The sequence below is a fragment of the Chinchilla lanigera genome, unplaced genomic scaffold, assembly GCF_000276665.1.
Source record: "Chinchilla lanigera isolate Chin_1 unplaced genomic scaffold, ChiLan1.0 scaffold00002, whole genome shotgun sequence".
In the NCBI taxonomy this organism is placed as follows: Eukaryota; Metazoa; Chordata; class Mammalia; order Rodentia; family Chinchillidae; genus Chinchilla; species Chinchilla lanigera.
In genome coordinates this window covers 33,670,021-33,691,221 of record NW_004955403.1, presented here as the reverse complement: position 1 = coordinate 33,691,221, position 21,201 = coordinate 33,670,021, and the positions used below count along the sequence as shown (strand labels likewise).

General features: G+C 38.7%; 1 protein-coding gene across 2 annotated transcripts in view; it reads left to right on the top strand.

The window, feature by feature from the left end:
* The window catches only part of Galnt7 (polypeptide N-acetylgalactosaminyltransferase 7), a 64,888-nt gene that overhangs the window by 38,670 nt on the left and 5,017 nt on the right, over positions 1–21,201 (top strand). Inside the window, exons 2-10 of one of the 2 annotated variants that reach the window (XM_013513313.1) lie at positions 2,912–3,078; positions 7,918–8,048; positions 8,293–8,372; positions 10,284–10,466; positions 13,156–13,273; positions 14,810–14,932; positions 17,581–17,799; positions 19,411–19,509; positions 20,556–20,684. In XM_013513313.1, coding sequence (XP_013368767.1) covers positions 2,912–3,078; positions 7,918–8,048; positions 8,293–8,372; positions 10,284–10,466; positions 13,156–13,273; positions 14,810–14,932; positions 17,581–17,799; positions 19,411–19,509; positions 20,556–20,684 — 1,249 coding nt within the window. Of the gene's footprint in view, positions 1–2,911; positions 3,079–7,917; positions 8,049–8,292; positions 8,373–10,283; positions 10,467–10,609; positions 10,793–13,155; positions 13,274–14,809; positions 14,933–17,580; positions 17,800–19,410; positions 19,510–20,555; positions 20,685–21,201 lie in introns of both variants that reach the window. The other variant, XM_013513311.1, reaches the window with a different exon arrangement.

Genomic DNA, 21,201 nt, shown 5'->3' with positions numbered 1-21,201 from the left:
TTGTTTGTAACTCTGTATTGTCTGTATTGTGCTTGTGATATGTTGTAAAATGTTGTATGTCTGTTAATGTTTCCCTCCTTTTATCCTTAAAATAAAAAAAAAACAAAGTAATTGAAAAAAAAAAAGAAAAAAAAAAAAAGATATAGAATGCCTGCAGAGGTATGGGAAGAAAGTAAAAAATGACTCTTCATTGAGATTTTCAGGAATGATCTAAGAATAAGGTACAGCATTTAAAAGCACTAACTGTCACACATAAATACAGGAGTGCAGGTACCCACGGGTTATTGTAGATGAATGATATTATTTGTGGAATGCAAGGACTTGGAGCCCAAAAATATTAAGTTTTTCATAGTCTGCTGACTTTGATATTATTTATTAGTGAAGTCTAAATAGAGCAAGACTTTATATCAAACTACAGATGTTAAAAACATAGCTGATACAGAGTGAATGCAAGTAAATTTATTCATAGGCATTTTATATTTGGTCTTGAAATCTACTTTTTTGAGTTATAGCAAAGGCAGGTTAAAAATTCTTTCTCTTCTTCTGATACCAAGCCTGGTCCAGATAGCCAGCATAAAAATGTACTATAAAATTATGCCAAGAAGAATCCTATAGCTTTAATCACTGCACACCTAATGTGAATGGGAATGTTTGCAATCAAAGCAGTTCTGCAGCGTAGCTGAATCACCACTCTGTCCTTGATGTTAGAGGCTGTAAATGCTCTCTTGGAAAATTATATGCTGGAAAACAGAAATTAGTCAAAATGTATAACATATCCATCCATTTAAACGTTGCATTCCTGCTTCAGTCAGTATTCCTTTCTATTAGAACTTACAGCAGCACCCTACCAACTGTGTGTGTCTAACAGGACCCGCACTAGAGGCCTGACTCTGTATGTACTGTTTTTCCCTAGTATGTACTATGTACTCCATCCTGCCCTTATATATGTACTCTTATGATTAACATATGTTCTTAAATCTAATTTATAAATCATGCACAGTGATACACTAAGAGCCATAGCTAATAATAAAATTGTATATAGTAGTAGTCTGTAAGATACAAGAATATGTATTTTATTTTATTTTTTTCTCTCAGTATTTTATACAGTTGTGTATTTTTGGAATATGTTTGACCACAGGTAACTGCAACCTTACAAAGTAAAACCACAGATAAGCGGAGAGAGCTGTATTGTACAAGCTGTAGGGGTTTTACCTCGGTACCATGGATGCTTCTTTGATGACCAGACCTTCCTGTGGAGGCTTTGTGTATCACGAATGTCTCACATTGCCTGGGCATGGTGAAGGTGTCCCTCAGGAACCCCTCTCCTCTCCTCACCCGACTTCCCATTCCCCCTGCGGTCTCTGTGTTTAACTCCTTCCCACCTCCCAGTACAGTTCTTGTCTTGCCTTTTGCACCACGTTGTCATCTCCTGCCTTAGAAATCAGTGAGCCCCAAACGTCCCTCCACGTTTTAAAAGTTCTCACCAATTCTTGTGTCTGCTGGAAATCAGCATTTCGGTCGTTCGCAGCCAGGTCTGCTGCTTGAAGACCAGTGGGATTAGAGTCAGAAGAAGAACAATTGTTTGAACCTTCATCAGTTACCATTTGTTTTTTGGGATTTTGGTCCCTACCTATCTAAATTACACTGCCTTGTGCTGCCTAGGTAGTTCCTGTCCGGAAACACCACATCTTCTGATAAGGTTTGCGTTTTCCCACCACTGCATTTTGAACTCATTGTTCTGAAGGAGCGTTTGGCTCCTCCTATCTTTGGATTACAGTTGAAAGCACTGCTTGAGAATTGTGCTTACCTCACGAACCTTTCCTGGTTTCTTGAATCTTTTTTGGGCCAAGTCTTATTTGAAGTCTCCTCCAGTTAGAAAAAACCTTGCAACAGCTTTACTCCGGCTCTAATGGTTTCAAATGGTTTTGTGCAGCATAGATAAAAACCTTTTCAGGGGCTGGGGATTTAGCTCAGCCGCAAAGCGCCTGCCTGCCTGGCAAGTGCAAGGTCGTGAGTTCGGTTCCCGGTACCGGAGAAAAACCAAAAAAAAAATAAAAAAAACCTTTTCAGCTAATCTAATAGCTCTAAATAATACTAGAACTTCATTTATTCATTCAACAATATATTTGTAATGCCTCCTGTGTGCCTCCCATCAGCCTGCTAATTTTTTTCAGAATATTTTAACCGTACTAGAACAGGGCAGCTTTCAAGAATAGTGATTTCTTTATAGCAAGTGAAATAAATCTCTTGTGCCAAAGCTTAGGTTTCAGAAAGGAAAATAAGCATCATGGAAAATAGCAACACCCAAGGAGTACACATAGAGAGCGTACTGCATATGCATTTGATGCTTTATTACATTATTAATATAATAATATCCTGACATAATGAGAATATACGTGCATGTGACAAAACTGTTACATTAATGGTATCTTACTGATTTCAGTTACATAACATGCCTTTGAAATAAAAAGATGATGGAATCATGGTTAAAAAAAGAAAAGAACAGCCTAATGGCTAGAGATAATATTTTAGGCATCCTCAGCATAAATTCATAAATTAATTCTTTTTATAACATATTGATATTGGTTATGAAGTAGCACTACCTATTAATAACTTTATGTCATAGTAGGTTCTCTCTTCTATCTTGTATTTCTGCTAAAATGTAAAAGACTGTATTAGCCGGGGATATAGCTTAGTGGCATAAGTGCCTGCCTGGCAAGCGCAAGGTCCTGAGTTCGATTCCCAGTAGCAAAAATAAATAAATAAATAAAATAAAATAAAAGGCTATATTCCATTCTCTTCCTTAGTTAAGTCAGTAATATTTAATCCAATCAGAAAATACAATCATAGAATTTGCAGTCAAGCATTATTGATTACACCAACTAAACATGATGAAATTTTCCTTTTGCAGATGCAAGTATTGGCATTATGATGAAAATCTGCTCACTGCGAGCGTTGTCATTGTCTTCCATAATGAAGGATGGTCGACCCTCATGAGGACAGTCCACAGTGTAATCAAAAGAACTCCAAGGAAATATTTAGCAGAAATCGTGTTAATTGATGACTTCAGTAATAAAGGTAATGGCTATGGACTTGACATTTTGTTGATAAAATAAGTTGAGTGTTTACAAATGTGTGATTTTAGAATACTTAGTTTTTAAAAATCAAGAATTAGGTGTTTTGATAACATCCAGTATCGACAAGTTGACACTGCGTTGACTTGTATATGAATTATTTTGTTTAATCCTAGTAATGATAACCTTTAGAATAGATATTGCTGTTATCTCCATTTTACACAGGCAGTTCAGAAGTGTAAAGTCACTTGCCAGCAGTCACAGCGGAAGGAATGAACAGCTGAGTCAAAATCCTTGGGCTCACGTGTCTGGGTCTTCCACCATTGTCTTGCACTGTACCAGTGCTTTGAGACTTGGACTTTGTAAGAATTTAATCAGAGAAGTGATTTATTGAAAGCCTGAGTTACGTAATTGCACATGTATTGTAATGCCACCTGATGTGCCCACAGTGTTTTTGAACTGAAATCCACACATCTGTTGTATAGCCTATATTTTGCATTTGAATGTTGATGTAAATACTGGATTTGGCCAAAAACCCGGGATTATTTTTATTTATAATAGAAAACATCTTTTAAAGGCTATTTTTTTCAGTGTTTTTTTAATTCAGCATGTCAAATAAAAGGAAGTTGATTTTTTTATTGTTTTATTTTTTATTTTTTCTCTTTTTAAGACAGGGTCTCACTATGCCATTCAGACTGGTCTCATACTTACTCTGTAGCCCAGGTTGGCTTCAAAGTTGCAAAGATCCTCCTGCCTCAGCCTCCCAAGTGCTAGGATTACAGATGTGTACCCCCATGCCCAGTGACTTTTTTATTCTTCTCAAGGAGGCAGCTATTTTGGTATTTAGGAGGGCATTGGTTAGTGGTGGTTCAACTTGGTAAGAGTAACTGAGCAGTGATTTTGGAGATAAGTGATTTTTAAAGCTAACTTTATTTTCCTTAAGTACATTCTTATAAGTTGAATAAGTATTCTCAATGACTGAATATGAAATGATGTAGCTAACAGATAATGATGTAGCTCAGATCCTAAGTTCACGTGTGTCTTCGTCACCTCCTTGTCCCTGAGACATTGTGTCCAACACCTGCAGCTGAAGAGGAAAAGTTTGCTTTGGCTCAGGTTTTCAGCGCATAGTCCCACGGCTCCAAGGTGGGACGGCATGGCAGAGAGGCCTGGCAGAGAAAGGGCCAGTCACCTCATGGCGAGCAGGATGAGAGAGAGAAGGAGGCGGGGCCGGGAGGGAGACACATCTGGATCCCACCCATGGTGACTCCACTTCTGACCAGACTCCGCCTCCTGAGTGTGAGTCAGCTATGCTGCCCCTCCGCCCTCCGGTCACCGTTTTCCATCTATACCAGAGTAGCATGTAAATGAAAATGGAAATTGACTGCCGCCACCCAGTCTGGATATTTTTTCATTCCGCTTTACTTGTCGCAAAGCAGAACTGAAACAGAATTGACCAAAGAGCTCAGATTACTCAATAACAACAGGCTGTTTGCACTTTGGCAAATAAGTTTTGCAGAAACATTTTCTGTGTAAGGAGAGATACCATGAAAATAATGTTAGATATGGAAAGCATGAAAATACATTTCCAAATGCCTTTATAAAAGCTTCCTTCCTCAGGAATTTAACTCGGGAGCTTTGCAGTTTGGATAGAACTTTGCTGTCTTTGTAAGAACAGAACCTTCTTCTGTGTACACTGGCCTTAAAAGAAATACAAACGTGACTTATTTTCTTTTTCCTCATCTTTGTGCTGGTCCCTTTTTCCAACTAATCATTTTTAATTACACAAGAGAATGCAGTTAGGTTAGAAAGCTTACCTTACAATTTTGTATGGTAGGAATGTCTGCATCAGAAATACTTTTCCTATCCCGAGAAAAATATTTGAAAACAGGCTCTAAAGTGATATTGCTGGTACCAACAGTGTTTTAGGTTTAGAAAATCTAAATCTACAGATCAACTCAGAAATCTATCTTTGTATGATTTTTTTAAATCCTGTATATTATTTCTGTAAGTAAAAATTCAACATATCCTAAAGTAAAGATACAACAGGAAGTATTTACCACCGTAAAACAACTGCCTGGCCCCAGAAAAAGAGAACAGAATTTTGGGCTTAGATATTTGTGCATTTTACTTTTAATTTTTTGTGATCAGTGCTTCTGTCTGTTCAGAGCTAACACTCAGTGTCTTATACCACATTTTGAAGTAGTCATTCAGGGCCTCTTTAACTTAGAGTGTGCAGAGCCTCTTAGGATCTTTTGTTAGTTTCCCCAATTTCAAAACAACTTAATATCTTTTGGTCCTAACTTTAGTAAAATCATATAGTATTTGGGTCATCCAGCTTGGGTGAAAACTTGGTTTGTATTTTCCCAGCATATTCAAAAAGAAAACTTAAAGCTATAATTTTTCTTTTAGAGATAAAATACTTTCCTAATATAAAAACCCAAAGAACCTAAATACTCACAACAACATTTAGGTTTCTGGGAATGATAATGTCCTCTCTAAAGAAGGCCTGGAGTCTTCCAGTGGAGCAAGCTCCTCCATGCACATAGCCAGCAGCCAGCTGAGGAAAGTTGGACATAGGAAAAATACAACCTCAGACTGGCATGGTGGCACATACCTGTAATCCCAGCACTTGGGAGGCTGAGACAGGAGGATTGCCAGGAGTTAAAGACCAACCTGGGCTACATGGTGAGACCATGTCTCAAAAAAATAAAGTAAAGTAAAAAACTGACCCAATCCCACAGTCTTAGTGATTTGCACAACAGAGGGTTTTCTCCCATTTGTGCCATGTTTCCTGCAGGTCAGCATGATCTCTGCACTGCCCCTTCTTCCTGGCAGGAGCTGCATTGGCAGAGAGCCGCGGCTGGAACACTGCCAGTACAGGGGCAGAGGGAAAGAAGAGGCCTAGAGAAACACGCACGGCCTCTTATGCTTCTGCTCGGAAGGGGCCCAGGGCATTTCCACCTGCATCATGTTGAACAGAGCAGATCACATCCCCAGCCTGACATCAGCGAGTTGGAGGAGGGTAGAATTCTCCCAGCGTGTGGCAGTGAATATTTTCAGCTCTAAAACAGCCTCCCACAGTGAGAGGTCACAAAGAAGCCAGAAGCCTTCGGATGCACCATTTCCCTTTTGGGGCCGTCTTAATTGAGAATCTAAACTTGAAGAACGGGTCACTAACTCATTTATGTCCATAAAAATGTATTTAAGATGGGATTTGGCTGCATATTCAGGTTCCCTAATAAAATTCAGAAAGGCTTTAAAAATTCAGGGCTATAGCAGGCTTTAAAGGGTGGGGGAGATTAAAAAAATCTTGAAGGGAAAATTACCCATATTTTCTGGGTATAAAATATAATTAAGCATAAGAATTTTATTTATAGGGGCTGGGGATTTAGCTCAGTGGCACAGCGCCTGCCTGGCAAGCGCGAGGTCATAAGTTCGATTCCTGGTACCAGAAAAAAACCAAAAACCAAAAAAAAAAAAAAATTTTTAAAAAAGAATTTTATTTATAGTGCTAAAATTGGGTGCCAAAATAGAGGAAAAAAAGTTTTTCTTAATTCTGAATATGCGTGTGTGAAGGTGTCTTGCTAGTAAGTTCCTTAAAATGAGTGAAATATTGTGTAAGGTCTAACGTGCCCATTAACCCATGAGCTCCTCCCTGCCACAATCTTTTGTGATTTTTATATTCATGGGCCAAGTTTTTAAAGTTTTGAAACAATATTTATGTCATCCAGAAGCGTCTTTAAAGGAGCCAGGAGGTGTGGTGCGCCAATTTCATGGGCTCTGAGTGATGCAAACAAAAGCTGTTCTCTTACAATAGGGAGCCAAGTGAGAATTTTTGGCTGTGCTTTTTGGTTTTGGTTTTTCCCAGTATGGGGACTGAACCCGGGGAGTGCTGAGCTATATCCCTCCCTATTCCTTCTTAATATTTTTATTTCGAGGCAGGTTTCCCACAGTTGCCTAGGCTTATCATGAACTTGCACTGCTCCTCTGTAGCCTCCTGAATAAGTAGGATTGCAGGTGTGAGTAACTGCACAGCTGTGTCTGGATTTATAACACAAAATTTTCCCTACAAAATTACAAATATGTATAATTATGCACATACTTGTCATGCTAAGATACAGAAAAAAGTGAGATCTTTTCTTGATGAGTTGCCAACTTGGTGGGAACTGTATTCACCACAGCAAGACCACAGCCTTCAACACCTATCCCATTTGGAGAAAGATGGCTCGGATGTAAAATGGGTTTTTTTTGGTACCGGGAATCGAACTCATGACCTCAGGCATGCTAGGCAAGCACTTATGCTGCTGAGCTATATCCCTGGCTCAGATGTAAAATGTTAAACACCATGTGATGTGGGCAGATTCCAGTGAAACTGCGCATTGTTAACAGGCAGTGTATCTTCAGAAATCTTGAACAATTGCTTCTGGGGGGAAAAACTGTGCCTGAAAGCTTTAAATATGACATCATATGAACTGAAAAACAATTTAAAAGTATATCTTAAAGTCTCACCTGTAAGGTGGCACAATCAGCATTTACTTAATGTTTAGATAAATCTTAGGCGAACCAGTTCTCTGTAGACATATCAAGCTTAAAATTTCACTTAAATGATGCATTTCACCTTCCTTCTTGGGGGAGGGGGTGTTGAACCCAAGGCCTCCTAAATGCTAAGCTACATCTCCAGCCCTTACCTTCCATCTTAATAAGTAAAGCATTCAGTCTGGCCCATGTGAAAGTGTTGACTGCTTGGTGCATTTGTGACCTATCTCTGTTTCTTGAGAAAAATAATAACTTTTGTATAAAAGGTCTAGTTTATAATCTTACTGGAACTTTTTATTCATAGACCACTTAAAAGAGAAACTGGATGACTATATTAAGCTGTGGAATGGCCTGGTGAAGGTATTTCGAAATGAGCGAAGAGAAGGTTTGATTCAAGCACGAAGTATTGGCGCTCAGAAGGCTAAGCTTGGACAGGTAGGAAGCGTGTGCTGTTTACAGTGTCACAGCTTTAAATTTGGTAACTAAAAGATCATATACATATGTAATCACCCTGCAGTTTTTTTGTTATTGAAATGAGAATGCTGGCTTGAACATAATAATTTGTATGTCAGAATTGACTGTAATGCTAATTTTTATTAGCATCTAATTTTAAAGTGTGTGTGATATATGATGTACCATATCTGAGGAGTATTCTTTCACCCTGCCTCTTTTTTTTAAGGTTTTGATATACCTTGATGCCCACTGTGAAGTGGCAGTTAACTGGTATGCACCACTTGTAGCTCCCATATCTAAGGACAGGTAACATCACCTTGCTTTGTCTTGTTCTTTCCTAGCTGAAAAGTAAACCTTGTCCTAGAAGGACAAATAACATGCTCATTCTTTGATTCCAGCTCCAGTTAGTACCGTGTTGTGTTTTAGGTGTTATCCTCAAAGCAGTTGTTTCCTTGGGTACAGCTGGACTGAGCATTTGGGCTGATTCAGATGTAGGCAGGTGGCGTTTGGAACAAACCATGGCTTCCTCCCTCAAGAGTCATCTTCAGATTCTGTTAGTGAGACTCCCTCTGACCTCAGCAACTTTCCCTAAGAGTACTGTTTGTGCTCCCTCGAGACTGCAGTAAGAGATAGAAAGACTTGGGAAAAAAACTTGCTTTGAAATTATACTATTGGAGTTTTAAGCCCATTGCAGTTATTACTTTAGATCGTAAGGAAGGACCAGCTATTACTTTAGTCAAGGCTTTCGGTTCCTATAGAAACTTTATGGTTAGAAACACAGCTATTCTGTGGAAATGTGGGGAAATGCCAGAAAGTAACATGAAGTGTCCTATTTCCAAAAAGGCTTCCTTGCTTCTGGTCCAGAGTTTCAACTATTTCAGAGTCTGAGAGGATGAGACATATCCTTGTGGCAACAGGCATGAGTCAGAGGAAGAACTTTGAAAGACTTTCTCCTCAGAGGATTTCGTGGGAAGGCTTATCATGAACACTGTTCAGGCTGTCTGGCTTAATCCTCACAGCAGTTCTCCCGGACAGAGTTGATTAGCTCGACTTTATAGATAAAGACATAAAGGGTTAAAGAATTAGATAACTTGCCCCAAACCAGATAGTTAAAAAGCTTGTCAAACTGAGGAGTCTGGACCAGTTTATTTAGAAATGTGAAAAGCACGAGGAGTAAAGGAAGACACCTAACCAGACTGCAGCTGCTCTCTCCTGGGAAATGCTTGCAGCCCTCTGGGCAGCGAAGAAAGCGTTTTCCCCGAGGTTCCAGTGAGAGCCCACGGGGACCTTCCAGGGTGAGGTCCCGCTTTGGAGAAAGTAATGTACTCTTTCAGAATCTAGTTCTCCCACATCAAGGTTCTAAGCCTCATGGATTTTTTTTTTCTTTCCTTTGGTTTCTAAACATCTAAAAAGCATAGCCACTTGGTTATGGAAAGCTGGCATCTCCATTTTAGGAAATGCGTTTTAAAAACCTTTCTGACGAGGTGAATATCAAAATAAGCAGAGGGCCAGATTATTCCCATAATGTCAACCCTATAGCCAATTGGTTTACAGTACTTGCTTTTATTTAAGAAGCCCAAATATAAGGGAGATTTATTTTTTCTTTGTACTCCAAATTCTCAGATCGCTTCTTTTGTCCTGGACATTTTGAGAGATTTTTTTGGGTTATTTTTTAAAAAAGAAACTGCAATATAGAACCTTTTTTTGCAATAAAAGAAGTAGGGAAAGAGATTATGTAAAAGCACAGAAGCACATTTTCAAAACAACTGCTTTCAAAGAAATGCAAAGCAACAAAGGATTAGGTGCTCAGATGTGGCAGGCGCTGGCAGTGTGTACATACGCACACATATATACACCTTTCAATGGGGAACAGGGCGTAGGAGCATCAGGCAGAAAAATCTGGTAAACAAAACAAAATTACCCAGAGAAAATTGCCAGGTGAGCTAGAATAAAAGGGCAGAGGCACTGTCAGCTCAATGGCGTGACTCTGTCTCTGACTATCTATAAGCCGAGGGGAATGTCTCCTCCATCCTGCCCTTACTCTAACAGGCTCCTTGGCTTTTGTGGGGTGTTCATTTCCTCTGTTTCTCCAGTAGATATTCAAGTTCCCCAGTGCAAAAAGCGAACAAATTACAATAAGAGACAATGCAGCTAGGCATGCTAAACTAGTCAGTTTTGGGTTCTTAAACGCTTTTTCACTTTCTGTAAATGTTTCAGAACTACATGTACTGTGCCTCTAATAGATTACATAGATGGGAATGATTATTCCATTGAACCACAGCAAGGTGGGGATGAAGATGGTTTTGCCAGAGGGGCCTGGGACTGGAGTTTACTATGGAAACGTATTCCTCTAAGCCACAAGGAAAAAGCCAAAAGAAAACAGAAAACTGAACCTTATCGGTAAAGATTCTTACTTTATTATTTTAATGTTGAATGTTTATCTAAGTGCTTTTTTTTTTTTCCTTCCCCACCACCTTGTATAAACCCATGGGTCCGTACATACGTTTCCATTCGATCTGTGCCACATCATCAACACAACACAGAACCATTTGCACTGTGCCGCTTATAGATGTCATAAATGGCAACACATACGAAATTGTCCCCCAAGGGGGTGGGGATGAAGATGGGTATGCCCGAGGAGCATGGGATTGGAGTATGCTCTGGAAACGGGTGCCTCTGACCCCTCGAGAGAAGAGACTGAGAAAGACAAAAACTGAACCGTATCGGTAATCACTAAATCACTTACATGTTCTTCTTTCCTCCAGTTGCTGCTAACCTGTTGATCTGTTGCCACGCTAAAATTGTGTTGTTTGAACTGTGGATGCTGTCTCAGACTCCGAAAGAGTTTCTTCCCTTACACTTCTTTAGAGCTATGAATTCACCCTTGCTTCTTTATAATTGCTTTCACCCTGACTGCAAGCTCCACTCCTGAGAATCACACTCTTTCATTGGGGGAAAACTTTATGTAAAAAGCACTATTAGTTCTAAGTATAAGTGGGGGGAAAAACATTTAATTTCTGTCCTCATAGACTAGTGAACAACTTTTATTCTTTTGATGAGTATATCATTCTACAAATTTAGAATATAGTTTATTTATAATCGAAGGCTTTTAATGTCCACTTTGATGCTTTTGGTGTAATGTTAATGTCAAATGATACTAGCAAAAGATTTTGGGGGTTTTCCCCCCTTTTGTTTTATATGCTAATTCTTAAATACAAATTTTGTACCAGTTAAATCTGATGAATAAAAATATACAACTTTAGAAAATGGAACATAGAATTGTTTTCTGTTTCATTCAAAACTTAGAAGAGTGCGTGATTAAAAGAAAGCTCTATTCCAAAACCAGCTTTTGTCCCTTCTTGTGCTTCTTCAAGTAAAATAAATTACTTTACTCTTCTCTTTTGATCTTTTAATTGGAACATTTTACTTGTTTTCAAAAAAGTAACCCCTCAAAAAAGTAACCCCAAATGAAATGTTTGCTCAAATATTAGTGTAGCCTTCTCCACAAAGTGTCTGATTTTATTATTATTATTACCTCAATCATCTTGGGCTCTTCACTGCTGATAATTTTAGAGCTCTGTTTTGGGAAGGTGCTTCAATGTCATGGAAACGCTGGTGCATTTGGGCAGATCGTGATATTAAGATACTGAATGGCAAACATAAGGAAATTATAGAACTATCGGGCAGTGTTTTCAGTTTTTACTTGAAAATTTCTTACTCAGATTAGTCTAGGAATCTGCTTCTTAGCTGCTTATTAACCTGTTAATTCTGGGAGAAAACAATAAAGGGTGCTGACTACGTTTATTTTTACTACTAATGCCCAGGGCTAGTGAAGACTTCTTAATTGAGCTAGGGAAATTAAAGAAAGGTTTCCCTATAACTAACTAGTTTCTATGTTAGGATGCATTTTCAATTTTATATTGACATAAATGGGAATATGTTTAAAGATAAGAAAGTCACGTTTATAATGGAGGACTTTTAAATGGCAGTTAAATAAATGCAACTTGAAATATAACCAGAAGCATAATAGTGCTATTAGTGAGTTAGGCAGCATATTTTAAGAAGAGGAGTGTTCTGTGCTGTATGCAGTCAGATTTGGATAAGCGCAGAGTGGAATGAAGGTCATAAGTTTGTTGCATACTGCAGAGTCCAGGTAGTGTTGACTTGGTCTAAGGTGTGGTGGCAGTGAAGTTGCAGACAGATTCAAAATATATTTCCAAGATACAATCAATACAGTTCAGTAGTATGTAGAATATTAACTATGATGATGAATAAGATATACTAATAGTACTAAGTTCCTAAAACGTAAGAATCATGATGCATTAATAATTAATTGTTCAGTTAGGGTGTAGAGGGATTCAGGGCAGGATGAAGATTATTCTAGTCATTTCTCCCAAATCGTGGGAGTGACTTGTCCTTAAAAAACTATCAATTTTTTTTTCTCTTTCCCCTAAAAAGTACGCAATTTACAATCCATTCAAGAAGGGCCACAGATCGCCTTTTGCATTCCTACCTCCCAGCATAGTAAATAGTGGTGCTGAATTTTCCTGTGTCTTTCTTAAGCTACATTTGCAAACTCTGAATGAACTGGGGTTGTTCTGCAGTGATTTACACTCTTATTTGGCCAGCCCCTGAGCTATAAAATTAAAAAATGACAGAGTGCTTCCATGGCGTATGGTTTTGCTCATCCCAAAATGACTCATAAATCATTGCAGGAGCAGTTAGCATACCACGGCTGTATGGCTCGGTGTTTAGGAGTGAAAGAGAAAATTTTTGCTCTAAAATGAAAGCTTCATTTTTAAATCAACACAGGAACCAAGGCGCCATCTACTGGTAAAATGGCACAATACTCTGATTTGTCATAAACTGTAATTTGGTTTCAGAAATTTGGTAAATTCATTAAGGATTACAAATGAATTGTTTTGTGAAGGATTTATAATTTTCTTAATGTTTGGCCATCAGTTTTGACTTTTCTATGCATACTAAGGCTGTATTCCAAAAGGCTTGTTACTCTACCTGTAAAGGCATGTGGGAGGGGGCGGGGTTAAATGGTTATTGCAATATTGCCTTTGTTTTTGTTTTCCCTTAGGTCCCCAGCCATGGCTGGTGGATTATTTGCCATTGAACGAGAGTTCTTCTTTGAACTGGGTCTCTATGACCCAGGTCTCCAGATTTGGGGTGGTGAAAACTTTGAGATTTCCTACAAGGTAATGTTGCATTAAATTAAACAAATGCAGTTTTCTAGGTCATTATTGACTTTTGTGACTTTCAGATGAAGACAGTGTCTTTTGGAAAAAAAATCTGTATAATGCATTTCTCCAAATCTTAAGAAGTGATTTAAAAGTGTATACCTTTTGGGAAAGATAAAGCAAAATGCAGTCTCTAAACCTATGTGTTTTTAGGGCTCAGCTCAGAGTTATGGCCAGGAAGTTTCAGAAATGCAAACATGCCTCTCCCACTGCTAGGCTTTCTGTACACTTCAGTCTTGTGTTATATTACCCCCCTACATGTATTGGGCCCACAGTTGATCACCCACTGATATAGTCACCCTTTGTCACTGTAGGACGTGATTATTCAAGACAGAAGCAGGTCCCCACAATGGTTGTGCTTCCTCAGACACACCCTGGAGCTATCTTCCTACAGCACCTCTCTTGGTGAGGCTGTCCTTGAGCAATCATAATTTCTGTGCTCCAAGTCCCACCTCATCCCCCTCCCCTACCCCTAATTATTTTTCTTGGTTTTTTGGTACTAGGAATCAAACTCACAACTTTGCTCATGCCAGGCAGGCATTGTGCCACTGAGCTATAGCCCCAGCCCTTCTACCCCCATTTTCCAAATGAGAGAGAAGTGTGTCAGAATGTGAGTTAAGTGGGTATTCATTACCTCTTGTCTTCAATATCCTGTACTAAATACTGTGAGGGACAGAAGAGGTAGAACCTAGCTAGGCCTGGTTGTCAAGGAATTTACAGCTGATAATAGGTTAGAACTATAAGTAACTCAAGAAAAAGCCATAAAATGACATAAACGGCATAGTTCGGGAAGTAGAACTTGAGGCAGAACTAGCGTGGTATCAGTAAACAACAGATAAAGAGGGGAACTTCGAAGCAGGTAGAATGGGAGAAGGTGCAAAGGTGTGACCGTAAAGAGTGTATTCCGCGGGGAGGGAGAAGCAGTTTGACAGAATCAGGCAGAGTGAGTAATGAGGACAGCTAAGAAGATGAAGGGGACTGGTGCAGTAGGACCACGTGGAAGAGACTTTAATAGTGAGTTGAAGAGAATTTTACCTGATTTGATAAGCAGTGGAAAACCATCAGAGATACTAAATAAGGGAGTAACATGAACCAAAGCCGCCCTTCAGCTACAATTATCTCTTACTATAAATAAGGCTAGAGTTAGGTAGAGACGAGCTAAAGATAAGGCCAGTAGGAGGTTTTATAATAATCACCCAAGTAGGAAATATATTAACACCGGAAATGATGAATGTCAGGAATGAGGAATCTGCATTACCTACAAGGTTATACTGAGGGAAGGCTGCTAGCAGCTGTAAGGAGCGGTTTATTATATTCCCATTGCCTTCCTTGTATGGGAGTTTAAAATAATCAATTATTTCATGATTTTAATTTATGAATTCTATATAGACATTTATCTAATTGAGATGTAAGATTTACGTTATGAGACATATTTTCAGATATAAATTGTCTTGTGCTTGAAACAACTTCCACAGCGTTTGTTTTCCTTGATAGATATGGCAGTGTGGTGGGAAATTACTGTTCGTTCCTTGTTCTCGTGTTGGACACATATACCGTCTTGAGGGCTGGCAAGGAAATCCGCCACCCCTTTACGTTGGGTCTTCTCCAACTCTAAAGGTGAGTTGGGTTAAAGGGGAAGAAGGATAGGAAACTAGCATTTGTATAGCCCACGCTATAGTACTAATCTAACAAATGTTGGTAGTGTTCGTAGCTATACTGTATTGTTATTAACTATAGTAACCATGGTGTACAATAGATCTTTTGAATGCATTCCTCCCATCTAATTGAAATCTGTGTCTTCTGCTCAACCACTCAGCAATCCCCTGATCCTGACCCTTATCCTTGGGTAACCACCATTTTATTCTTTATTTCTGAGTTTAACTTTTATACTCACCACTTGGGATGAGATCACACAGTATTTGTCTTTCTGTACCTGGCTTATTACATTTCACATAACACATAATGTGTATCATGTCCCTCCATAGTGTTGGAAATGATAGGATTTCTTTATCTGTTCAGGTCCTTTGCCTATTTTTAAATCAGATTAGTTCTCCTCTCACTACGGAGCTGAGTTCCTTTATACTGTGGACATTAAAGCTGTATCAGATGTATAAGTAGCAGATATATTCTCCAATTCTATAGAATATCTCTTCACCTTGTTTGCTTCCTGGGTGAGCAGGAGCTTTTTGGTTTGTTCTAATCTCACTTGTCTACTTTTGCTTTTATAGTCTTTGTGATGGCACTTCCACTCATGTTTCCATCAACTTCCCACCATGCTTTCTTACTACAGCAGAGGTGACTAGATTGTGTGGTCCACACAGCCGAAGATAGTTACTGTCCAACCTTTTATAGAGAAAATTTGCGATGCTCATTATCTTTATACATCCAGAGGCTAAACTGAATAAATGCTGTTTTAATCACATATATTCATCTAAGAGTTTTATAGTTTCAGGACTTACATTTAAGACTTTAATCTGATTGGGGTTAATTTTATATATGGTGTGAGATAAAGGTCTAATTTTCATTCTTCTGTATGTGAGTAGCCAGTGTTCCCAGCACCGTTTATTGAAGAGATGATCCTTTCCCCATTCTCTGAGCTTGACATGTTTGTCAAAAGTTGGGTGTACATGCCTGGGTTATTTCTGTGCTTTCTGTTCTGTCCCATTGGTCTGTGTGTCTGTTTTTATTGCCAGTACTGGACTGTTTTGATTACTATAACTTTATTCTTTTTGTTTAATGTTACATTGGTGATTCATCATCTTTTGCAGTTCCATATAAATTTTAGGGTTGATTTTTCTATTTCTGTGAAAAATTTTACTGATGTTTTGATAGGAATTGCATTGAATGTGTGGATCACTTAGTGTAACGTAGACATTTTAACAAAGTTAGTTTGGCCCATCTGTGAACATGGGGTATCTTCCCGTGTATTTATATCTTCTCCAATGTCTTTCATCCATGTTTCATAGTTTCAGTGTGCAGATATTTCATTTCCTTGGTTAACTTTATTTCTGTTTCTTTGTTGTTGTTTTGTTTTGTTTTTACTTTGGTCTGGAAACATGTTTGCTTATTGATAGTCATCTTGTCGCCTAGAAAAAAATATTAATTTAGGCACTATGAATTCCTACTCTACTTAAAACAGAACTATCACAGCCATGGCCCACAGACCGAATGCAGCGTGTGTCAGTAAATATGGTTGTGTTTGAGCCCACTCACGCTCATCTGTCTGCATATTACCTGGGGCTGCTTTCTTACTACAGCAGTTGCCTACGTTGTTGCACAGATCACATGGTCCACAAAGCCAAAGGTATTTACTGTCTGACCTTTTTTAGAGAGAATTTGCTGATGATCTTTATAGATCAAGAGGCTAAATTGAATAAATGCTGTTTTAATCACATATATTCATGCAATCATTCATACATTCTGTAACACCTTAGAAGTTAGCTTTTTGTCAGTTATCACAGTGTCAGTTTACTACTATATAGCTGCTTTTCCTTAATATGAAGAAACTAGAAAAGTACTGTTAATTTGAGGTTATAATAAGATGGTTCTACATAGTTGTAAAAACAAAATTGACAGAGGTACCTGAAAAACTGTGTTCTATCAAACAGCACCATTGTCTTTCCTGATGGTTTCTGAAATGAAATTTTTCCCTACACACACAAGTAGTGTGATTGTAAGAAAAAGAGAGTTTTCTGGGAAAAGGAACCTGATGTTAGCTAGCCTCTCAAACACCTCTCTAGGTTTTAATTTCTTCCTCTCTCAGCAGAATAAAGTATATTATTTTAGAATATATCAGTGACAGCAAACCTTTTGGAGACCCCGTGCCCAGGCTGCTCATGAAGTCATTGCCTGGGGCTGCTACTCCTTTCCGAGCGTGTGCATGGCCTCTGTATGCGCTGTTACCCGATGCAGCTCCTGAGGCAGTGCTGGGATGACGTGGCTGTTGTGTCCACAGAGGGCTCTGTGTCCCTGCTGCAGCACACAGGCCATTGGTTCACCTCTACTGGAATCTGTGGTCTGCCAGCTCAAGGAGATGAGAGTCTGTGTGTGTCACTTTGTCGTTGGCACCGGCATGATATTTTTATCCATGGCGAGCAACATGTTAGAGCCATGAGCTCACTTGCGTGTGTAGTTTAATTAAATACTAGGTCCTACGGAAATGAGTTTGTTGTATCGTGGTCATATTTCGTGTGTCTAAGATAGGCTGTTTATGTCATTGAAGTCATTTCTCTTTTTCAAAACGATACTGATTTTCTTTTCTGCAGAATTATGTTAGAGTTGTGGAGGTCTGGTGGGATGAATACAAAGACTACTTCTATGCGAGCCGTCCCGAATCGAAGGCATTGCCCTATGGTGACATATCTGAGCTGAAAAAGTTCCGAGAAGATCATAACTGTAAAAGTTTCAAGTGGTTCATGGAAGAAATAGCTTATGATATCACCTCACACTACCCGCTGCCCCCGAAAAATGTTGACTGGGGGGAAGTAAGTATCAGGTGATATTCAGATTTCAGCGTCTGCCTTTGGGAGAAGGCAGAGATAGGTGGAAGGAAATGTGTAAGAGAAAAGAATTTTTGAGGAAAGTTTTAGGTAAAACCTGTCCGGTGGCATCCACCACCTTCCACTAGGCCACTGCCATTGCCTTGAACACTGTGCCACTTTGCTGTCTCCCCAAGTCCTCTGTGAATCTTCTCCTTCTCTCATTCTCCCAAAGCCTGCCCCTTTCTTACCTGGTCTGAGCTACCATCATCTCTTGCCAAGACTCATTTTTTAGCTCTCCACCAGCCAGTTCTAAACACAGCAAGCAGTCAGGTGATCTCTGAAGTGCAAATCAAGCCACCCCCATTGGAAAGTGTGCGGGGAGCCCCCTTCACTTGGGTGAAGATAGAATCCCCTCTAGGGCCTGCAGGTCTGTGTTTTCTGCCGCTCTCCGGCCTCATCTGCCCCTGTTCTCACGCCCCTCCTGCCCAGCTGTCCTTGCTGCTCCCTCCCGCCCTTCCCTTGCTTAACTTACTCTCCTTTCTTCGGGGCACTTAGCACTTTCTGACGTAGGAGATGACTTATTTGTCTCTTGTGCATTTTGTTACACTCTGTCTTTCCTAGAAATGTGGTATCACTGGTGTCTCAGCGCCAAAGCATGCCCGACACACCGCAGATAGTATTTGAGTAAATGATGGATGTGTGAATGATTGGGTAAATGGAATTTCCCCCCTCCTTTTACTCTTATCATTAATGAATACATCTCCAGTTTAACACCTCCCCATTCTGATACCTTCATTTCTCAGCATTCCCTGACCGCTGTCTGTTTACTGGCTTCTGGGCAATCCTCAGAGCTCCTCCAGGCTGCGTGAGAGGCTGCTTCCTCAGCATCCTCCCTCCTGACTACCACTTACCCCTTCTCCCACAGTCTGTGAGGGTCCTCTAGACCATGACTTGTTCATCTTTGTGTCTTTTAAAGCTCTTACATTATAGTGTGCAGCTGATACTCACCCAATGAATGAATGAATAAAACATTTTATCCAAATACTATGGTGATTTATAATTGAGATTAAATATATACTATTTCCAAAAATAGTTCTTTTTGATATAAAATTAACATTTCAAATGTAAAAACCTGTATTACTTTCTCACCTATATTTTCCCTCATCAAAGAAAAATCTCACTACCTGGCTCTTGTGGCAAAATGTTTTTCCAAGACCTCTGAATGCAACTTCCAAAGTACTTTATAGCTATCAGAGAAAAGTACTTATAGACTGATTCTGTTCTAGATATCTTGGGCTAGTAACTGATACCACTGTAGTTAGGTAACTTTGTTTCCCATTATCGTGAATTACCATGACTCTGAAGTTATACTTAGTGGTATTTTTTTTCTGTAGTATTTTATAGCAAAATTTAAACCAATACCCTTAGAATGAGCTCATTTCATTGTTGACTTCAGAACCATGATTTTAGAGATGAGTGATAGGCTCAAAAATATGAAAAGACAGGATTAATCTGGCATGGCACACTCCCAGGTTTCCCTGTGAACTGTACTATCTGGTATGAAACTTCCACTTTGATGCTCACTGCTTTTTGGTTCTTTGTTCCTATTTTTAGATCAGAGGTTTTGAAACTGCTTACTGCATTGACAGCATGGGAAAAACGAATGGCGGCTTTGTAGAACTTGGACCTTGCCACAGGATGGGAGGGAATCAGGTGAGTCACCTTCTTTTGTGTTCAGATTGGTTAGTACTGAGATACTGACCACAGGGTTCAGATTGGCTTTTAACTTGAGATATATATATATATATTTTGAGTGATGTATCAAAAATTATATATATATGTTACATATAAAAATATATATTAATTTCTTTCTTTAGTATTAGGGATTGAATCCAGGCCCTATGCACTGAGCTATGTGCTAATCCCCTTTAAAAATTTTTTTATCCTTGCTAAGTTGCCTAGGCAGGGATTGAACTTATAGTCCTCTTGCCTCAGCCTCCCAAAGTTCTAGGATTACAGGGATGTGCCATTATTTCTGAGAGTCATTTTATTTTAATAAATAAAGCATTCTATAAGGAACTGACAGTATTAAAACATTTACTTAATTAAGCAGGATAATAGCCATATTGATTTGCACATAAGCAATTAGAATATAAAGTTGACGTCTATATATAAGAAATTATGGGGGCTGGGGATTTAGCTCAGCAGCAAAGCGCCTGCCTGGCAAGCGCAAGGTCGTGAGTTCGGTTCCTGGTTCCGGAGAAAAATCAAAAATCAAAAATCAAAAAAAATAAAAAAAAAAAAGAAATTATGAAATACGTACTCTTAAGGGAGTATGAATGTGCAACCACTATGTAAGCCTAACTCTCCAGCAGTATTTTTGCAAATATACTTCAGTAATGTATATCTAATACATTTTCTTATTTATGTGGAATTTTTTCCTGTGTCTAATTGAGATTGTGAAATATATCAGGATTGTTTCCAAGTTTTCATTTTCTTACATTATTGGTATATAATAAATATGTGTTGATAACCCACTGTATGTCTTAGAGGCTAAGAACTTAATCATTTAAATGTTAATAAGAGTCTTCACTAACTTCAAAATATTTCTGGTTCCTACCTAAGGACTAAGTTCCAAACACGGAAAATTTATAGAATGTTGTTAGTTATTCACTTCAGTTATGAGTTAAGTTGCTTTTTTGTATGTAGAAAATGTATATTAACAGGGAAGTTAGCTCCATTATTTTTTTTCTTAATAGCTTTTCCGAATCAATGAAGCAAATCAGCTCATGCAGTATGACCAGTGTTTGACAAAAGGGCCTGATGGATCGAAAGTTATGATTACACACTGCAATCTGAATGAATTTAAGGAGTGGCAGTACTTCAAGGTACTCTGTATTTCAACTCTGAAGTAATATATGCTGTTTCATTTTCAGGAACACTAGCATGTGAAATGTAGGTGAATAAATCTTAAACCTGCATGCAAATTGACTTGCATTTTCCTCTCATTTAGTAATTTGTAAAGGTTTGCTTGAGCACTGGGTGAATTTGAGGCATCACTTCTGTTCTCCGGTATCATATTGTCATCTAATAAGGTCACTGTAAAGTCTCTAAAGACCCACTCTTAATTTCAGTAACTCAGGAAAATCAGTGTTCTATGAAGCAATCACTGCCATTGTTCTACAATCAAAATCTGATTTTTAAAACCTCAGTGTATATTTCTGCCGTTAAAAATATGTGGTTAATATGTCATGTTGTCCAGCAGGTGGAGGTAGAGACAAACAAATAGAACTTGGAAATCTAGGCCATCACTACTTCCTTATCATTGTTTGCTACATACAACAGGATAAATATAGCCATTTGCTTTAAAGGTCACATTTTGTTTTTTTTTTGTTTTTTTTTTTT